The sequence below is a fragment of the Scomber scombrus genome, chromosome 7 (genome assembly GCF_963691925.1).
Source record: "Scomber scombrus chromosome 7, fScoSco1.1, whole genome shotgun sequence".
NCBI classification, from domain to species: Eukaryota; Metazoa; Chordata; class Actinopteri; order Scombriformes; family Scombridae; genus Scomber; species Scomber scombrus.
Window position 1 is genome coordinate 27918952 of NC_084976.1, and position 21518 is coordinate 27940469.

The following is a 21518-nucleotide window of genomic DNA, read 5'->3' on the forward strand; positions in this document are numbered from 1 at the left end:
GGGCCGCACCCCTGCTGAGAGCCGAGAGGTAGGTGTGTGTGTGTGTGTGTGTGTGTGTGTGTGTGTGTGTGTGTGTGTGTTTGTATTCTTATATTTCTTCATGAGAGCGACACAGATTCATAAAGACAAAAACAGCAGGAGCATCCTCCAAAGTGACGACTTTTTAAATGTCTCATCACGTTATTAAAGAGATTTAACTTCTATTAAGTGACACTTCCTGTTCTTCAAATGAAAAATGTGCTTAAAGAAGTCAGATTAAGACTATATTCCTTAAAATTGTCCTCACTTTTGATGTGGCCTTTTTTTTATTGAAATTGCAGTGACGTGACTGGGGATTTCAGGATATAATTGTCTTTTCTATTTTTCTTTTTAACATCTTGAGAACATGTTAGAAAATTAAGTTAAACTTCAGCATGTTATGTATCGGATTTTGTTTCATGTTTTCATGTCCAATTTATCAATACGATCCTTAAATAAATCATATAATCTCATAACTGTATTAAAGTCAATGGGAAAATATCACAGTGACATTGGTGAAAACTACTAAAGAAGAGAGGAAGAAGAAGAGGAGGAGTAATACACTGAGTTGAAGGTATATTGAGGAATTTCTGGCTTGTAAAAGTAAACGTATTCCTGTGGCCTGTAAAGCCAACTGGGAACCCCGGTATGAGAAGGAGGGGTGTGAGTGGTGGGTGATGGGGGAGGTAAATAATGCAGTTTTACTCCCACAGGTCATATTTAAGCCTGGTTGTTTAAGTTCAGCACATTAAATGGTTCCTGAAGAGCTCTGGTTAGCATCTCTAAGGTTTTGCACTGCTGGTATTACAGTCTCTCATTAGTGCTGTGCAGCTGCAGGATACTGAACTACAATAAACCCTCCTAGGTTCATTATTATTATTGTTGCTGCTATATTAAAATATCACATGAAAAAAAAACTAAACAAAAAGGAACAAAGACTTCAATTTAATTTAACTATGTGTGTTTTTTTTCTGAGGCTACACATGTTAAATAATGAGAGGACATGTTTGCTTTTTCTTCTTTTTTTTTCAATAAAGAGAATTTAGAAAGCAGTAAAAGATGATTATCGTGACCATGCAGATATCAGTGTGCCTGTCTCACCTTTACACCTCTCACAGCAGGCTCCAGTCTGTTTCACCACCAGAGCACAGTCCTCAGAGACCTGCGGACATTTCTCCTGTTTACAGTCGGCCTTCCCCTCCTGCAGGAGAGATGAAGAGGAGGAAGAAATACAGTGTCATATACTATTGTTACACACTCTCTCTCACTCTTTCTCTGTTATTTTCTCAGATTCATACATACAGTGTTTTACACAAGGAGTCAGGTTGTTGGACACATGACTCGTGCATTGCATCATTTGACACTCATATAGTAAATACTGATCACATCATACAGACAGTTCATCCATGCTACAGTACTTCTGTCAATTCAGGAAGCAATTGTGACAAAAACGCTCTTTAAATTCTGAAGTAAACCCAAAAGAAAAATCTCAGCTTTTTAATTTGACATGAGGCACATTGTGCAGATTGTGATGGCGTTGGAGCAGCTGTGGCTCAGGAGGAAGATCCCCAGCTCCTCCAGTCTGCATGCTGAAGTGTCTTTGAGCAACATACTGAACCACAAATTGTGTGAGTGAATGGGTGAGCAGGAAACATTTCAGGACACTTTGAATAGAAAGCGCTGCATCGCTCTTGATTGGCAGGTTGTTACCTTGCATGGCAGCTTCTACCATCAGTTTATGTGTATCTTAAAGCGCTTTGAGTAATAAATAAGACCAGAAAGTTGCTTTATAAATGGCGTCCATATATTGGATAGATGTTGTTATTTGTGCAGGTTTCACAACTTTCCAGAAACAGCTTTCCAGATCTTCACATTGCTTCTTTAAAGGATAAAGCTGGTGTTATTTTACCTACATGTATTATTATTAGTAGTATTTCTATAAAGAGGTTAAAACCAACAATGCATTTTTACTACTAACAAGCACTAACTAACTAAGTATTGTATGTGTGGCCACAGCCTTTATATCTAATACATCAGTGCTGTAAAGCTGCACTGTTATCCAATATTAGAAATACGTGAGGGAACCATTCAAGCTTATTGAGTGACATATTCTTTAATTGCAATCAACACAGCCAAAAGCAAATCAAGCACACACGACTGTATATCTGTCCATCCTCCACTGTTGCTTTTCCAGATGTTTCATACATTTTCGTAAGTTAAGTTAAGTTTTTTTCGGAGGCAGTCTTTTCTAATCCCAACAGAGGGTCTAAGGATAGAAGGTGCCGTATGTTTTACCGACTGGACTCGATCAAACTCAAACTATAAATGTAATCAGTTTATGTTCAGTTTTCATCTGATACGTCTCCTCTGTGCTCTGCTATCAGTCTTCATCACAAGTTTAGAGCTCACAGCTTCAGTTTCTACATTAAATGTGACTTCACAGTTTAGCTGTGAATTTTCACACCCACTCAACAATCCTCCCGTCACGTTCAGAAACACTGCAGCCCGCGTCTGTCATCACCGCTAACCGCACCGAGGGACTCAACCAAATCTGCGCTTGTTTAATCCGCTGGACTTTCACACCCAGCTTTTATTGCTGATTTTATCCACATGCTGTATATGTGTGTGTGTGTGTGTGTGTGTGTGTGTGTGTGTGTGTGTGTGTGTGTGTGTGTGTGTGTGTGTGTGTGTGTGTGTTTCATTTTACACACTGTGAGGGTTTATAAAGTGGAGGCTGGCAGGTCCCGTGGCCCTGTGGCACTGCAGCAGGCGGCTCTAACGAGGACAGATCAAAGCGGGGCCAAAATAAATCGGGGTGGTTTAATATAGCAGCAGTGCTCCAACTAAACCCCAACCACCACCGAGGACAGATGATGTCATGACAGAGGGACAGAAAGGGAACGAGGGGATGGAGGAAGTAAAATAAGCAAGAGAGAGAGGAGAGAAAACGCTTTTCAGCTTCATACAGAAACTTTACATGTTGGGGTTCACGTGAACTCAATTTTAAATATTAAAATGTCCGATTTGATCATCTATAATCTATGTGAAGAGGTCCAGCCAGTTTCTACACTTCTCTGCAGGGTGCAAACTATGCAGTGGCTTTCAGCAGAGCTCACTTTATTTTTCACTCGGAGAGAGAGGGGGTTCTGATTTTTGAGTTAAAGTTGGCGCGCAGGTGGTTGAGTGGTTAGAGCGCATGCCACGTACGCAGTGGACCCCGGTTCGAATCCCGGCCGGCGGACCTTTACTGCATGTCACACCCCCCCTCTCTCTCCCATGTTTCCTGTCTGGCAACTATCAAATAAAGGTGTCTATGCCTAAAAAAAAAATCTTTAAAAAAAAAAAAAAAAAAAAAAAAAAGTGAGTTAAAGTTTATGATACTGCTCTGCCATGCTTCATTTGTTATGGCAAGAAAAGCCATGCATGGTGGTGTCTTTATATCTTTATTAAATTATTAATGAATCACCTGCAAGCATGAATCATACATCACTCAGCCTCATTTTGATCCAAAAGATACAGAAAATTAAATAAATGCATGGCAAAAATTGCATATTGTCAATATTTTATAGACTCCCCCAAATTTCACACATGTTTTCAGGGGAGCTTGTGTCTTATTAAGAGTCGTAGAGTAATTCACACTGTTTCTCGGCTTTACTGCCCTCTCGCCCCTGTAAATCAGTCCTAAAGAGAGGACAGACAAGGGAAAGGACAGGAAGAAGCTGCAAAAACAATGTTGAATGAGTGAATAACAGAGCTGGTGAACATTCATGTCATTTTTTGAGCAACAGGTGCAACAAAAATCAGATTACAGTGATCAGATTACAGCGAGGGAAACCTACTTTTATGGACACCTGACCTGTTGTTTTAAGACACGCTTGAAAAACTGTGAATCCATCCTGTTCAGTTTTTAAATTCATAACTCCCATGAGGTTTTTGGGATGTTTTGTTTCACATTTATTATATGTGAGAATTTGCTGTTTTTCTTCGGCATAAAGTATGTGACAGTTCATTTAATATCTTCAGATTTTGGACTGTTAGTTGGACCAAACAAGCACATTGAACGCATCGTGTCGACTTTAAGAAATGGTACTTTACTTTTTTTGTGTGTGCAACTTTTTAAACATTTCCGAGACCAACCGATTAATCAGGACAATGATAAGCTGATTAATCGATAATGAAAATAAGTGTGAGTTGCAGCTCTACACTGAAGCCCTAATGTGTTTTATTGGCTCCTTCTGCACATTTCAAATTTTTAAGTTATTGTTTTCTTAATCTAAAAAAATTCTGCATGCATTACTTCTCTTGTATTATGCATAATTTTCTTTATGTGCAATAAAATAAACATGCGATTTGTATTAAATTGGCTAAAATAGGCGAAAAAAAACTGAAATAGTCCTTTAAAGTTTTAAAAATCTCCAAGGTCATGTCCCTCCTCTCCTCCTCCTCCTCCTTCTCTCTCTCTCTCTCTCTCTCTGTTATCCATTAGCACAAAGTGGTGTTCGTACATGTGACCCTCACCCTCCTTGTCTTGGGGTCGGAGGTCACAACGGGTCACCACGCCTTATAAACACTCGACATACCACCGCGGCACCGCGGCTGGTCGACTGGACGGCTGTCTGTCGCTGAGGGTGACGACCCCCCCCCCCCCCCCCGGACACACACACACGCACACACACACAGGCATACCAACGCTTTAACCTATTCTATGTGTGTGTGTGTGTGTGTGTGTGTGTGTGTGTGTGTGTGTGTGTGTGTGTTTGTGTGTCTCAGAGAAAGAGAAAGTGTGAGTGTGTTTACATGCCACCGTATGTCAGTGTAGTTTTCCGCTCTAACTTCATTACACTAAATAAATGTGTATGCTAGACAACTTAAAACCTCCTAACTTCAGGTTTCACTGTTTATTTTAGGCTTTTTTTACTTAAACATAACATTAAAAAGCATCTTCTACTTACTAATCTCTTCGTTTTTAGAGCTATAAGTTGAATTTTCTTGGTTTTCTCCCTTTTTGATGACATTGCTTCACATAAAGACTCATGAAGCTCATGATTTCAGTGACGTAAAAAAGGAAAAAGTTTGAATCTCCGAACGTCACAGGAGAACACGAGGTTTCAGAGCGAAAGGCTTGAAAAACAAATAGTTTAAAACATAATCGGATTCAGTTCAATTCAATCATTTTACTAACTTAATAACTGAATGTTAAGGTCAACTACAATAGATTCAGTATTGAAACTATTTAATTGTCTCGGCTCAGCAACCATTTCTTCTGTTTCGTCTGTTTCAAGTCTTCATGGATTTTTTAGATTCTTTACCTTTTTTTTGTTAGAAATTTAAATAATCAATGTATAGATGATCATGTGGCTGAATTTTACGTTTGATTTAATGGGGCAGAGAGCAGAGGTACATCTTATTTAAGCTGTAAACTGTCAGAAAATGTCTCCAGATCCTGAAGGAAAAAACACCTCTTATATCTTAAATCAGATTTCACTGCAGGAATGAATATTGACTCGTTCTCATATGAAATACCAGAGTTTAAACAATCAATTTTGAGACCAAACTGATCATAAAAAGATTGTGAGAGTCTATAATAAAAGAAAATGTCTGGTTTTTAACATTTTATCAAACATCCGATCATCTTTTCTACCTTTAAAACTGATTTAAGGTCTTAATTTGTGTGACAGTTGCGCTGCTCTGCCACTAGGAGGCGACAGTGTTCACTATTTCTCCTCATCATCATTTTCTTCCTTCCTCTCTCTCTTTCTCATCATCATCACTCACCTCCTGCTCTTCTCTTTTTCTCCACATCCATCACTCTCTCTATTCCTCTTTCTCACTCTGTACTACAACTTCTTCTCTCCCACTATCATTCTTTCACTTTTAACATCTTTTTCTCGTCTGTCTTCGAGTCATTTCATCAAATATCAAAAGCTTCACTTTCCCCTCCTCTCCTCTCTACTTCTCTGTCATGGTGAAGGATAAAGAGATCAGTCAGTCTCTGTCTGTCTATCAACGCAGAGGAGAGGAGAGCTCTCAACTTAAAGGTTCACTTAAGCCCTTGGACTCAACCCCTCCCTCACTCTCCCACCTCATCCCGAACCATGCCACTTTCACCTTTCACCTTTCACCCTTCCTCCAAAACAAACAGGTCGTGACCCCCCGCCGGAGAGCAGGAGCCACAGTAGCTTAGGGACGAGACGGGAGCAAAGAGAGAGAGAGAGAGAGAGAGAGAGAGAGAGAGAGAGAGAGAGAGAGAGAGAGAGAGAGAGAGAGAGAGAGAGAGAGAGAGAGAGAGAGAGACGACGACGACGATGGGAACTACCCAGAACTGTTTCGATGAGTCGTCTTTTTTCTGTCGGAGGAGAGCTGAAGTTGTTTTAAGGTTGTACTGACTGAATTAAGCTTAATTGATGACTTTTCTGATTTTCTAACCAATGTTTTCAGCTGTTAGGGTAAATGTTCCCTCCATCTGTCCTTCCTTCTGTCCTTCTCTCCTTCCTTCCTTCCATCCTTCCTTCCTTCCTTCTTTCCTTCCTTCCTTCCTTCCTTCCTTCCTTCCTTCCTTCCTTCCTTCTTTCCTTCCTTCTGTCCTTCCTTCCTTCTTTCCTTTCTTCCTACTTTCCATCCTTCCTTCCTTCCTTCCTTCCTTCCTTCCTTCCTTCCTCCTGTCCTTCCTTCCTTCTTTCCTTTCTTCCTTCTTTCTGTCCTTTCTTCCTTCCTTCCGTGTGTCCTTCCTTCCTTCTTTCCTGCCTTTCTGTCCTTCTCCCTTCCTTCTTATTTTCCTCCCATCCTTCCTCCCTTCCTTCCTTCCCTCCTATTTTCCTAAATCCACCAAAATCTAAGATCAGCTGTTTTTCATGGATACTGACATGATTTATAAGGGAGATCATTTCTTATAAAGCAACATTTATCTCTCATATGAAAATGTATTCATTAGTTCATGTAGATTTTGGAATATAAAATAAAGATATTTGATGAATAAAGTGGGTTTAATTGGTACTGTGACTCCATTTAAGTCCATGTGTGCTCCAAATAAGCCCACATCATGATTTATTTACTAAATATTAAAAAAAATATTGATTTCAAAGAATTAAAAACAGCAATATATGTATTCAGTAATATGATAAATATTAAAAAATGAGGAAAAAATCCTCCTGAGCAAAATCTTAAAGGTCTGACTTCAGATGCAATCGTCAACATATTCATCAGTAACTGTAATTTAATGACACTTTTTCTTCTTCTCAGTAACTGTAACCAATTATAGTTACATTTATTTTATAATTAAAGTACTTAACTAGTCATTCCCCAACACTACATGTCAGATAAATGAGCATAAAATAGAGAAGAATGGTACTAGTGGTGTTGGTTCAGTGTTATCAGGTAAACGTCTCCTCTATCGATCGGCTTCTGTTTAAGGTGACACGCTGACAGGAAACGACCTTTTACCTTCCTCTCAGATCGATCACAGAGTGTAAAACACCTCAGCATCATCTACTACGTGTACCTCATCAGGAATGTTTGTTTGATCGATGATATCGGGCCGCTGTGACCTCTGACCTTTGTGCTTGTAAAGTTGGAGATGAAGTAACGAAGGGCAAACTCCCAGCGGGACGAGAGCAGCAGATTAAATGTGATTTTATGTGAGAAATACTCACTTAATGTTTGCTTTTTGGAAGCTAAAAGATGAAAAACCTTGTGTTCCTTCACAGTGGCTGTCAGGAATGTCTTTTCATTTTGCTTTAGAAAAGATAAGCTATACCTCAAAGAACAAGATTGATAAGTTTTGGAAAATATGGAAAGTCTTCTTTAATTTCCTTGAGAAAAATGATATGGAAGTAGACGGCTGGAATGAAGAGTTGATCTGAGGATTTATTTATTTACTTATTTATTTTAAATTTATTTTTATATTTTATTTTATAATTTTTATTTTATTCTGTTTGAATTTAATTTTTTCTTTAATTTTTTATTTTTTTACTTGTTTATTTTTAATATATTATTGTTTTTATTTTATTTTATTTTATTTATATATATTTGTTTTTATTTTATTTTGTTTGATTTAAACTTTTACTTTTTATTTTTTTATTTATTTACTTGTTTATTTTTAATTTATTATTATTTTTATTTTTTATTTTATTTTATTTATATATATTTGTTTTTATTTAATTTTTTTAATTTAAATTTCTATTTTTTTTTTTTTTCACAGTTAATTGTATTTATTTATTTTTATCTACTGTATTTCTGTTTGATTATCATTATTATTGCTATTATAATTACCTATATGTGCCTTCTTGTTCTGTATTGTTCTCTGTAAAACTAACAAAATGTAATAAACAGATGTTTAAAAAAAAAAGTAAGTTTATGGCTGAAACCTGTGTTTAATCAGGGATGACAGCGTTATACTCATCTCTATTTTATATTGTTGTAATATTAATCAACCCTCTTCAGAAAATAAAGACCTAAGTTGGCAAGTTTGTCATCTCCGTTTTCCTGCTGATCAGAGTTGACTTTTAGAAACAGTTTTGCTCCAGCATGTTTTCCATATTTGTCCTCTTGATAATGAAGTGTTTACAGTTGGGTGTCTGTGTGATTTAATTTCTCTTGTATGTGACTCAACACGGGGCGTTGGGTCCATTAAAGACGCTGGGACGTCGCCCCTCATGCAATTCCAATTGTGAAATACATATTTTAATGAAAAATTGTTTTTGTCATTGTTGTGTGTATAAATTTCAGCTCTCATAAATCAGAGTTACATAAATACAAATAGTGACATAAACATGCAATGGATAATAAAGTGCTGAAGGGCGTGATTTTCTCTTTGCAACGCCAGTATTTGCGTAATATGTTTGGTTTTTCTGGTGGTCCATGACTGGTCGATGCCGAAATTTTTACGCCCAAGAGATGTTGCCATATTGTCCTCTTTGCTGCTTCCTTATTAAATAACATTTACACGCTGAAGGCAAAACGTACACGGATCATCACGGAAAGGATAGAAAGTGCTAGCCATAGCTACTATCTGCTAGCAGCCGGCTCCCTGCTGTGTGCTCACGACTTAAATACACAGAGCTGCGATGAGGCTGTAGCGCCACCTAGTGGAGAAATCATGTCTCTCCACTGTGACTCACATCATGTTAGTTAATCAGCTTGTACAGCGCAGAGGTGCAGCGTCTTGAGGTTATACGTTTGTCTGCTTATCTGGTGAGTCTGTGAAGTACGAAAAACTGGAAAAGTGAGCCACAATAATTATTATAATCATTTAATATAAGAAGCGATTAAAAAGAAAGGTTTTCGTAATATTGGTCTCTTTGATTTTCTGATAAAACAGTTTGTACTATCCCACATTCTTATCACACTGCACTGCTCACTTAACCTCTTATCTCTTACTTTATTTAATCTATTTTGCCCCATTATGCCTATTGTGTGGAGGGTCTTTATTTGATCATACTCACTTTTCTTTCACTGTGACCTGAGTGCTGTATTTTGCTCTCTTTCATGTATCTACATGGCTGGAATGACCTTAAATCCTTGAACTATCAACACTCAGATCTCAGGTTTTTCCCGTCAGCACATGGACCTTCAAAGTCTCCTCTGATTGGTTCGCTTATTAGTTTGTGTTTAGGAACATCATAACTTTTTACTTGCTTGTAATGTTTGTGTTTTAGCTCTCTGAGGAGGATTTTTTAAAAATTAGATTCATTCTGTATCAGCAGAGGCAGAACAACAAGCCGAACTATCATCAGCCAAAATTGCTCTTCCAAAAATATGTCTGATAATTAATCTAAAACTGACTCTTGTTCCCACATGATGCTGCAAAACCGTTGCTATTTCTGTCTTCGATGCAGACGAGAGGACATCTGAACTTCTAATGAGTGACGGAGTGAAAAGCTGAGCCGGTCTGAGGGCGAGCGAGTGGAGGACGAGCCGATGAGAGAGTGGAAAAAGACGCGGAGATGCACAGACAGATAGACAGATAGGATGATGAGGGGGCATGACAGCGATGGACAGACTCCCTCCGAGATAACGGATCGTCATGGCGACCAGTCAGTCTGTCAGCCACATCCACTCCTGGCCCCATTACAGCGCTCGGCCTCACCCAGACACACACAATGGCTCCTCTGTGTGTGTGTGTGTGTATGTGTATGTGTGTGTGTGTGTGTCTCCCAGCCTACGGGGCCATTAGCAGGTACTCTGGACCAACTGGAGAGGCAACCCTTCCCCCCCTTACCCCCGCTCCCCTCTCTATATAAGTGACACTGGAGCCCTGATGGCTCCCCAAACCCCTAAAGACAGCCTGGCGACATGTGACTTTCGATATGAGTCCATCTTTTAGGGAGTGACAGAAGTAGAAATGTAGGATAGAGAAATATTGGGGTTATACTTACTGATTATCCCATTTTTTTCATAAAAGGTGTGACTGAAAAAGTTTCATCCTGCTGCACAAGGAAACTATTCATTAGAGTTTAACGTAAACAGGATCCTCTGATGGTGATGACAGCTCAGAATAAACCTCTACTTACATGAAGGGAAGAGAAAGTGGACAGAAATAAATGCAAATACTGCAAATCAGCCAGTGTTTGCAATATTAGAATTAACTGTTAAGAGTCAAACTATGCTTCTTTTGCAAAGTATTCCTTAAAAAGTTTAATTTTCATTTAGATTTCTGCATTATTGATGAGATTTGTACCTGTTTGAAGACACTTATTGTTAGAAATGCATGCTCATACTTAAATACATAACTTTTAATACATTTTCACAAGTGCTGATTTAAATCTTGCCTCTGCACCTTGTTGCTAAAGTGAAGCCTTTAGATATGTCTGGATTGAGTATTTGTTTATATGTTCTTTGACAGAAGAAGAAAGAATATTTAAACTTAAATTTTTAAGAGGGAAATGTACCGACCAATCAGAGCTGTTATCTGATCAAAAAGAAATCCATGCATCTGGGGTTGAAAAAGTTTTCTGGAGATAAACGAAAGCCAAATTCAATAAAGATTTTGCCCTTAAGTTTATGAATGTGAGTATGCAGGGTGGAGGTGGAGGCGGTGTGTGTGTGTGTGTGGTGGGGGTTAAAGTAGAGATGAAAGGCTGGCCATTGCCTGCTGATGACTGATAGCATTCAGCGGGGCTTTGGCTGATGTCTGCCTGATAACACAGAGGACGGATCAGTCAGGCTGCAGGCCGAAGGGGAGCCTCGGAGCAGCCAATCAGGAGCCAAAGGAACCTTTCAATCAGGAGCTACGGGGTTCGGATACACGAAAGTTCAAAAGTACTTGCCAAGAACACCAGATGTATATGTTTTATGTATGATAAGGTGACAAAGAGTCCCATTATGAGAACATAACGGGCGAGGAGGAGGCGAATAATGAACGGCCTTGTGCTGCGATATTCCTCCAATACTTCCATTATTTTCTTATATGAGTTTTAGCTCGTACACCGTGACCACCGACCACAGGAGAACTAAATGAGAAACCTCACGTCCGTCAGTTTAAAAGGTTTCAATATGCCTAAAATGAACAAGGGGATATCAGATGATTCTACAAAACGCTGGATGACATTCAATGAAAACGTCAAAAAGTTCTAAAGAGTCTTGTTTTCTGTAATATGTTGGCATGGAAACTAAAACGTGGTTACCGTTAAAGAAAGATCTAACTTATAGTGAGTAAAATGATGTATGTTAATGCAGGTCTGTGACAGGATGTATCTTTGGCCTCCTGCATGAAAGTCAGATGTACTACACTTTACTTTATTTTGAACTTCACTACATAAAGAAAGCACTAATTCATTGGTCAAGTAAATGATGATGTGCAGATTTATCCTAAAACTTTCAGAAACAGACAATCATGCCAATTCCACTCATCGATCGGTCAGACGTTAAGAGATGAGAAAGCAGGCAGAGTTTCACGTCACTTTTCGTGTGAACAACCGAGTGCAACACCATGAATGACTTCGAGGAGAGACTGTCCAAAGTGTGCGTTGTTATCCCCGTTTGTACGTTTCATCGCAACAGTCAGAATTGCCTAAGAAAGAGATCGGGGAGGCACTCTCAACTTGTCATACATCCACCAGTTAGATTCTAGCATACTGAGCCCTTGACGTAACATTTTTGGAAAGTACATTTACTAATTTTCTAGCTGAGAGTGAAACGATAAGATTGATATCACTTTCATATCAGACAAGAGGTCTCCACTGGTTGCCTGGCAACCTTGAGGCGACAACAAAACTCAGAGAAAAGGTTAAACCCACAACATGTTGCTTTACACTTAGATTATTGTATGGATGAACCAAAAATAGATATAATGTAATAACTAGTGAGCATTGGAGGTGCAAGATAAGTGAATTTTGTGACCTTTGGCTAGCAGATTTAATGGTCAGATACGAGCGTGGAATTGATCTTCTTGGCTTAATTCCCAAACTATTAAGAATCAGTGCTGTTGCTATGGTTACGTGCAATCTAATATAGGTTGAGTAGCGACTGTGAACCGTGACTGACGTGTTGATTATAGAGTCGGTGAGTTTTAAGTTTTCAGCCAATAAAAAAACAATTGTTGTGGAGTGTAAGACCCACATATCAACATCGACTGCACACACACACACACACACACACACACACACAGCCCTCAAGTTCACACCCGTGTGCTTCCTGGGGCGTAAAACTCTGGTCATGTGACGCCTTCTTCTTTTAAAAACACCCCTCTCTTTCAGCTGATGTGGAGGCGGTGACACAGAAAAGCCTTGTTGGTCCATTCTCATCCCCTAAAACAAAGACCTCTACAGCCTAGTGCGGGGTGAGGAGGGGGTAGGCGGTGTAAAGGGGAGGTGGGGGGGGGGTCAGGGGTCAAAGAGCACATGTTCCAGGAAAGAGTCGTCCACTAACGTTTTGTGAGGCTGGTTTTAACAGCCGGGCCGAGCCAAGACAGCGTGACGACAGGCATGTCTGTTAAAACAAACAATCCCCACTTCATGTTTCACTGCGAGTTTTGTTGTAAATCCTCAGAAAACAGTAAAGAGTGGCGTTAATAAAGTGCTTTCCTGCACTTGCAAATCACTTGCCATCCTGACTTCATACGCCTCTTAAAAATCCCTTATTACATCTATCTCCACTCTGAAAGATGAAGAATTTACATTTATTTAGAAACTATCTCTTTGTATGAAAAATACATAAGTGTTTGCCGTGAATCCTTGAGGCATTTTGATTGATTTTTAATTTTGTGTTTGGCTATATTGTTCTGTTCTCTTCTGTATGTACTCAACTTTTAATCCTATGAGATGAACTGATGTGTTTATGTGGCTGTTAGGTCTTCAAGGTATCGACCAAAATAAATCGATACTAAGTAGTATCGAAACGTCTCCCGTCAATCGATACCTGCACTCGATCCTTTTTGCACCCAGAGCTAGAAAATATGACTATTTGTATGGACTTGCTCACAGCCAATCAATGCAAGCGCTCTTCGATTTAACGCAGCACGTGATTGGTCCACTGCCACAGCAGCTACAACCCGTCTGTGGTGGTGAAGTCGTGGTGAATTTGAGTTAGCACGCTTAGCAGTTCAGCAGCCAAGATGCTACCTAAACGCTGTAAAGTGTATCTACACTACACGCTTGTTACACCGGATAAAAGACAGAGACCTAAATGTGGAATGGTATCGAATTAAGTACTCAGTTGGTATCAGTATCACTTTAAGGGTAGTTGGATTGGTACTGGTATCCTAATTTTTTAAAGGATACTCAGCACTTATCTGCTTAATGTGTTGCTGAAAAAGTTCCTATAAATACATTTTTAAAAAGCAGTTTACAGAAGTTTAAGTCTTTTTTTTCCTTCATAAATCCCGCCAAAAACTCACATTACAAAGTCCTGTCCCAGACTTACAAAACCTTTCACAACCTGCCGATAAGAAACACCACACAAAAGCTCAATAATCACCTTCACAAATATCACTATCAGTGCTTCACGAGGTCATTTTATCCTATCAGCCCGTTTAGAAAACATGAGGCAGCAGTTACACGTCAAGGTGCCGAGAACAAACAGGGCGGGCGTCGAGTCATTCAATGCGGGGCCACGAGGGTTGATAACTGAACGTCACGAGACTAAACTGCTGACTCTGCAAGCAGAAGGAGAACAAGAAGAAGAAGAAGAAGGAGGTTTGGTTTGTTCTTACCAGGCAGACGCAGGTGATGCAGGGGTTGTCGGTGATGTTGGGGATGTGGAGGACCTCTCCTTCGTTCTCACAGCTGGCCTCTGTACCTGTGAAGGACCGCAGGAAGGTGACAGATGAGAAGAAGGATGAAGGCGTGGCTGCAAATGAACGAGGGCTTTTGACTGGTGCAGGCACTCCTGACCTATAATCACCTGTTAGGATCACATGACATAACATAAGCTTGTGTTGAATAAATTAAAATGAATGATGAGTACAGGACTGTCTGTGTGTGTGTGTATTATCCGTCATTTCATTAATATATTAAACATGGAAAACATGCTTTTTGAGAGCACTAGAAATGGAGATGAGTTGTTTTTATATTTTCATCTTTCATCATGAAGTCATCTTGTTTTGTGGTTTAGGTATTTAAAACCAAAACTAGAAAATAAAGCTTACTAGTCTGTTCTTTACGGTCATTTACACTGCAAAAAAACGATGATTTACCATTTTTCAATATTCGAGTGGTCGAGTACATTATTTCACAAAAATAAGCAGATTTTCTTGGACATTAGACACATTATATTAAAGCACACTGAGTGTTTTTTCAATGCAAGAATTTAAACAATTGTATGCCTTAGATTATTGTACAGAATAGCTGTTTGATTTGTCTAATATGTGTGATAGTGATATGAACAACTTGGTGATTAGAAACTCTTATTTTCCATTCAAAGCTCATTGAATGTTTGATTTTAGAAGTGACGTAGACTTTCGTTAAACATCAATTTTTGATCTATTTGTGACACCCATCAGCCAATATCTATTCATCCAATCAGTTTTCTTCCAATAACTGACAAACATCCACCAAATTTGGTTCATAAGTGTTGCAATAAAGTTCAAATTCTGCTTTATATCTATCAGTTACGCTATGGTAAAAGCATAAAGTTGTCTATAATGATCATATCACTAAATATAGCCTACAATTATTCTTGCAAACTTGTTTAGGAATGAATCTGTAATAATACCAATAAATAAAAACACTACTATAGCAGCTGATATATTGGTAAAAAGCCAATATCAGCTGGTAACCTGTTAATAAATTTGTCAGGGTGCGTTCAAAGACAGCACTCTGAGTGGTTTATCTAAACTCTGCATACTCTGTTTACCATTTTAGTCTGTTTTGTCCATTCAGGTAGAAGCAGGGACATTTAAACTGAGGTCTTTAACACGTGAGTCAGTCAGTTGGTTACGAGTTGCAAATGTAATCTGAACCAACTACAGGAAACGACCCCAAAAACACAAGGGTTTATGGGTAGAAGGAGACAGATGTCAACATCTCAGAGCGAGCTGCTTTCTCAGGCTCGGAGAAAAAAGAAACCGGGTCCAGAATGATGCTCGGCTGTTTGTCCGTGTGTCACATTTGTTTTGTCTCTCTTAAATGAAAACTTCCTTCCCAGTAGGAAACCATTGTCATGAGCTGGGAGCTGAAGCAGGGTCACTGGAGGTGAAGGTAATTCCCCACCTCTGACCGCTCTGAATCAAAATACTTCCTGTTTCCAGTCCTGTCTCTCTGGAGACAGGACTTAGAAATTAGTTCTGACATTGTGAATTTTAACTAAACACATTTAATCACTGAGAATTGAGAACGCTGCTTCTTCATCTTGTATTTCTGTCAGGCTCTGCTTGTTTTTTCTATCCCAAAATGTTTATTTCCCTCTGTCTAAAACCCTGATTTGTCCATTTTCCGCTTCATTTCCTTCGACTGCAATGATGCAGTTTCTCCATCATTTTTCACCAAACACTGTAAAACTTTCTAAACCACTCGGAAAAGCACAGAGAAGCATGAAATACCTCGAGATTCTTCTGTTGACACTTGTACACATGATGTAAACATAAAATGAAAGACTAAGACTTTTTTAAAAGCAATATTGATCAGTCTGTTATCAGTATACTGTGACATTTGACCCTCTGACCCTGTTTGGTTTGTTGTAATGTTGATGACTCAGGAATGAATCTGCATCCATGACTTCTAACTGCACTGAAGCAAAGTGTACGTGGGGCTATAGTAAAGGTACAAGGAGTGATACTCTGAATTTAAAGGGTTTAAAGCGAAAACACAAAAGCAAATGTGTAAAAAAATGATTGAATAAATTGTTAGTTATTTAAAGTTACTCCATTACAAGTTAAAGTCCTGCATGTGAAGTCATATGATAGTAAAAGTACTGCAGTATTATGAGCAACGTAGTATGCAGTATTACAGTAAAAGTACTGCAGTATTATGAGTGATGTAGTATGCAGTATTACAGTAAAAGTAGTGGTTTGGTCCCTCTGACTGATATATTATTATTATGACATCATTAGATCATTAATAGTGAAGCATCAGTGTTAGAGCAGCATGTTACTGTTGTAGCTGCTGGAGGTGGAGCTAGTTTACACTACTTCATATACAGTTAGCTAGACTGGAGATACAAAACGATGGGAGATTTTCGTCTACTGATCGTCTGGAGATTTTTAAATTTGGATTGGTTCTGCAATGCTGTTTTTTTAATAACGATATAATTGTTACCCTCAGTCAATACAACGAGTAAATCCACTGTGTTGTATTTCTGCTCTGTGTGGACGTTGGTCCTGGATGCTATCAGGCTAACGTTAGCATAAATAAGCCTCTTTCACACATGAATTACTGGAATAACCTTTCTTGCATCGCTAGTGATTTTCCCTTTCCACACATTCAGGAACATCTTGCACCTTTTCACACATAACGTAGCAACGCTGGAACAGACGGGGCAAAAGACAGTCACCAGCAGGTGGTGGTAATGCAACATTTATGGATGCTAACCGCCATAAAGGTCACAAAACTCAGATTAATATTTCAAACTAGGCCGCGTTTGAAGTTAAAACCAAGCACAGTCTGACTTGCAGCACATCTCACATGTCAAGTCTTGTGATCGGTTCACTCGCTCCATGTAAAAGTGTCTTTTGTCAGTTGGACGTAAACCCTGCAGCATTCATGCTTTCTTTCACAACGCAGCCGTACCAGCATTTTCCCAGAAATGTTTCCAGGTCTTGAGGCGCGACACGTTCCTGAACATCTCAGGGACAGACTGCATGTGTAAAAGGAGCTTTAGTCTTAAATTATCACTCCTGCTCTCATTATCAGTTTGTTAGTCAAAAAGCACTTTGAATTGCTCTAACCTGTAAGAAGCTATACAAAATAAAGTTTCATTGATGTCTGCATCTGACAAAACCGATGTCCCGATGATCTTAAAGTCCTTTTAAACACAGTCTTTCTCGCCCTAGCATCGGAAAAAATGTCCACGAAAGGAAACATACAAGGTTACGAAGGAACTCGGAGTATTGACATGCACACATAAACAAATACCGTTATGTTCTTCCTCTCACTTTTCTATCTTACTGAGTATATTTCTGCAGATCTCTCAGCATCGTCTCAGCTCAGCAAGTCATCCATACTTGCTGAAATGTCATTACTCTTCTCGATGTGTTTTCCATACTCTGACTTGGCTTCACACTAATGGAGAAACCTACATTTAGCTTATAGATGTACTGATCCAACATGTGTCTCATTTTATACTGAGCATATTTGTGTAATATGTCAACATTACATACCCATAATTAAAGGAGAACAACCAAATCTGAAGGAAGCCTCACTGCTGTACGTACACAATAAAATAAATCATCAAAATTACAGATAAAAAGATGAGTTATTTTCATTTTTTTTGGCAGTGAAGTCCAGTAAAATCTCTGATCTACTAATCCAAGTGGGCCAGTGGGGGGAAATGAATGTTATGTCAGACGTTGGATTGATTTTGTTTATCCCGCTCCATGAAATGAAGAAGCGGCGGAGCTATAAATCTGTCGCTGTTATCTTTGTAACCTGCATATGTGCTGAGTGCTGAGTGAGAATGGAAAGCTTTAGCATAGTGTAACGTCAGCTGATGTCTATTTGAAGCTGAAAGTCCCTCAAACACTGTCACCTACTTTAACCCTCCTGTTGTCCTTGAGTCAAGGAAGGAAGGGAGGAAGAAGGAAGGACGGGTGGAAGGGAGGAAGAAGGAAGGAATGGAGGAAGAAGGAAGGAAAGGAGTGAGGAAGGAAGAAAGGAAGGAAGAAGGAAAGGAGGAAGGGAGGAAGGAAGACAGAAGGAAAGGAGGGAGGAAGGAAGGAGGGAAGGAAAGAAGGAAGGGAGGTAGGAGGGAGAAAGGAAAAGAGGAAGGGAGGAAGGAAGGAAAGAAGGAAGGGAGGAAGGTGGGGGGAGGAAAGAAAGAGAGAAGGAGGAAGGGAGGAAGGAAAGGCAGGAAGGAAGGAAGGAAGGAGGGAATGAAAGAAGGAGGAAGGAAGGAAAGAAGGAAGGGAGGAAAGAGAGAGGAAGGAAACAAAGAGAAGGAAGGAGGGAGGAAGGACAGACGGAAGGAAGGAAGGGAGGAAAGAAGGAACAGTCAAAACAGACGAGGTCAATTTGACCCGGGAGGACGACACGAAGGTTAAAAGATCTTAACAAAGTTTGGGATCTGGGAGCTAAACTAACTTAGACTCTAATTTTTTTTTTTTTTTTTTTTTACAACAATAGATCCTTGCAGCGGTCGGCTAGTCGTGCCGTCTGTGTTTGTGTGTCTCTCTCTTTCTCTCCAAACTCCCAGCCTGTGGATTCGGGGGCAGAGCAGACAAACCCTGCCGACTCCACCACCACTGTAAAATTTACAACCTTCGAGCGTAATTAAACTGGCAGGGCTGTAAGTGGTGTGTGTGTGTGTGTGTGGGGGGGGGGGGGGGGGGGGGGGGGGGGGGTGAGTGAGAGACGGAGGGGAAGGAGCGGGGGTGAAGGGGGTGAGGTCTCTAAGGCCTCATCCTCCGTCTGACAAAGTACCTTATTTAGTGGTCATGGTTTTAGTTTAGTTTCTAGTTAAACATGTTTCTTTATTTCTTATCTATACATCACCGACTGTTTCTTTTCTTATCTGTCTGTGTTTAAACAATGAACACAGAAGTGGTGCAGCTATATCACCAGCAGCTATCAGTTTAAAAGCAGTTTGGTAATGACGATGCAAGATGATGAAGTAATTAAAAAGTGGTCGAGGTTCAAGGGCGACAGAGGAGGACTCGAACGTGTGACCTCGGTTTAGTCGCAGGTCAGAAGTCTGTTGGTATTTATGTGAGAGTTCACAGAGTTTGTCTGTGATCGGGGTCCGATACCTGGAAAACCTGAGGCACTGTGTGTGGATCTGTAAATTGGGCACTTTAAACCCAAACTGGTTAAATGAGGGATTAGATTTGAATCCCCCCGTTTTTCAACTAACAGAAGTTTTTTTAGTTAAAGGATGGGAGTGTTTTAAAGATGTGCTTTGAAATGTGGTTATCAATATATATTAATAGATGGAGGATAATGTGTTTATGAGAAATAACTTCATAAAAAATGAGGTTGAAAGTGTAGATTTGCAGCTTTTTTGTTGGCAAATGGAGATTTAAAGCGAAAGAAAATGTGATTATTTTGGAAAAGTTGGTTATATTTCCACTGGAAGTAGCTTAAATATCACAATTTGTTGCTAATATTGTTTTCTATATCTATAATAGTAAGATCTATGTGTATGTTAGTCACATGACATGGACTGTAGCTGATGTAAGAGAATGGGAAACAAACTCAGGCACCATCCTGATGAAGGCAAAACAGCTGAAAACATTTGGTGAATGAGAAAAAAAAAAGTGTCCTGGAGAAGAGTTAAGAGTGAATTTAGATGAAAACAGCTGACTCCGCAGACCTCAGACTCTTAAAGAATCTCTTATAAAGTACAAACATGTTTTCTGGGAGCCGAAAGTCAACTTTTTTGCATCTCAGTTCTTGAATAAAACTCTAAAATATAGCTTTAAATAGAGTGGATAAGAGATCAGAGGGTTCACATTTGATTGGCAGCTGTCATCCAACCATGCAAACCCCCAGACTGTGGTGGAAGTGGAGAAAGGAAAAGATGAGCAACAAGTGTCCTGAAGTAAAACCATGCACACACAACCCTGAAGCCCAGCGTCACAACCTCTGTTCCCCCGCCTTGCTCCACCTGCTGCAGTGACACATCCAACCGCAGCAGGACTATAAGACCTCAAACAGCCCCGAACCCTCCGCTCTGTGCTCCAGCAGACAATAGACAGATGATACAGTGCATATTTGGGATGCCAGGTGGAGGAATCTGATCTGCTGCGGATCAAGGGTGGTGCAGCCTTCCTCAGCTGATACAGAGCTGGTTCTCAGACGGTTCTCTACGCTGTTTCATGTCAAACAGATACACATGTTTGTCCACAGAGACCCATCTGGTACAGGTTTGATCCCCCAGAATTCCCATCTGATTCCCATCTTTCCGTGTTTGCTCCAGGACAGTAGATAGCAGTAAAGAGAGAGAAGAGAGAGAGGGGGGGGGGGGGACCCTTTAACATGAGAAATTATTCTTATCAGTGCCGGAGAGCGGATGTGCATAAAAGCCATTTATGACTTTTCCTGTCATGTGGAGGTCCGCATTCATGTTTACAGCTGAGGAGAATGTGAAACCTCTGCTCCGAATCAGCTTTATCAAACATGTTCTCCTTTTTTTTCTCTTCTAATCAAATTATCATGAAATACAAGGGGCTGTAGTCATGGAGACCACCCCACCACCCTTCAACGACCCCTGTAGCCACCGAAACCAAATAAATAACCATAATCAAATGTATGTAATCTTCTGCCCTTTCCTTAAAGGGCAGGTCAAGTCGGTAAAAAGCAGGTCAGCAGCGGGAGTCTCGTCCCTCGCGCTGCTGTTTACCCAGCGATAAGACGCATGTGTGCCGGCTGCACTGAGCCCAGCCTGCGCACTACACATCCACCTTTTTTCTCTCTCTACCGTTTCAATTATTCTCATTTCTCAAAGGCGCTGCAGGGCAAACAAACGATATCCTATGATGCAATGCGGCTGTCAGGCGGCTTTGAAGAAGGGGAGAGGGCCAGATAGAGTTAGAGAGCACGTTTAGAGAGAGAGAGGAGAGAACAGAAAGAGAAAGAGAGGGAGGCCTGTTAGAAGAAGCTGTTAAATTAGAGCTGATTAAGGAAAGTGATTTACAGTTAACAGCCTGCTTCTAACTTTAAAAAAAAGTGGGTTAATTATAACTTCTAGTGACACAAATAGCAATTTGAGTAAAGATCATAATTTCACGCAGGCTTTACCTCTTTAAAACTAAAATCCTTGCACGATTTTTCAAGTGTTTCATGTATAGTACATGAAAAAAAACTACTTCTGCAAATAAGTAGCGTGCAAGAGTTGATCTTCTATACTGTGGAAGAAGCGGACTGAGAGAGACAGAGAGAGAGAGAGAGAGAGAGAGAGCATAACCCTGGGTCACA

General features: G+C 39.8%; 1 protein-coding gene across 1 annotated transcript in view; it reads right to left on the reverse strand.

Moving 5' to 3' along the window:
* Positions 1–21518, reverse strand: part of bmper (BMP binding endothelial regulator) — a 40191-nt gene that overhangs the window by 18148 nt on the left and 525 nt on the right. Inside the window, exons 2-3 of the mRNA XM_062423177.1 lie at positions 14165–14250; positions 1120–1219 (exon numbers count right to left, since the gene is read on the reverse strand). Coding sequence (XP_062279161.1) covers positions 1120–1219; positions 14165–14250 — 186 coding nt within the window. The remainder of the gene's footprint in view (positions 1–1119; positions 1220–14164; positions 14251–21518) is intronic.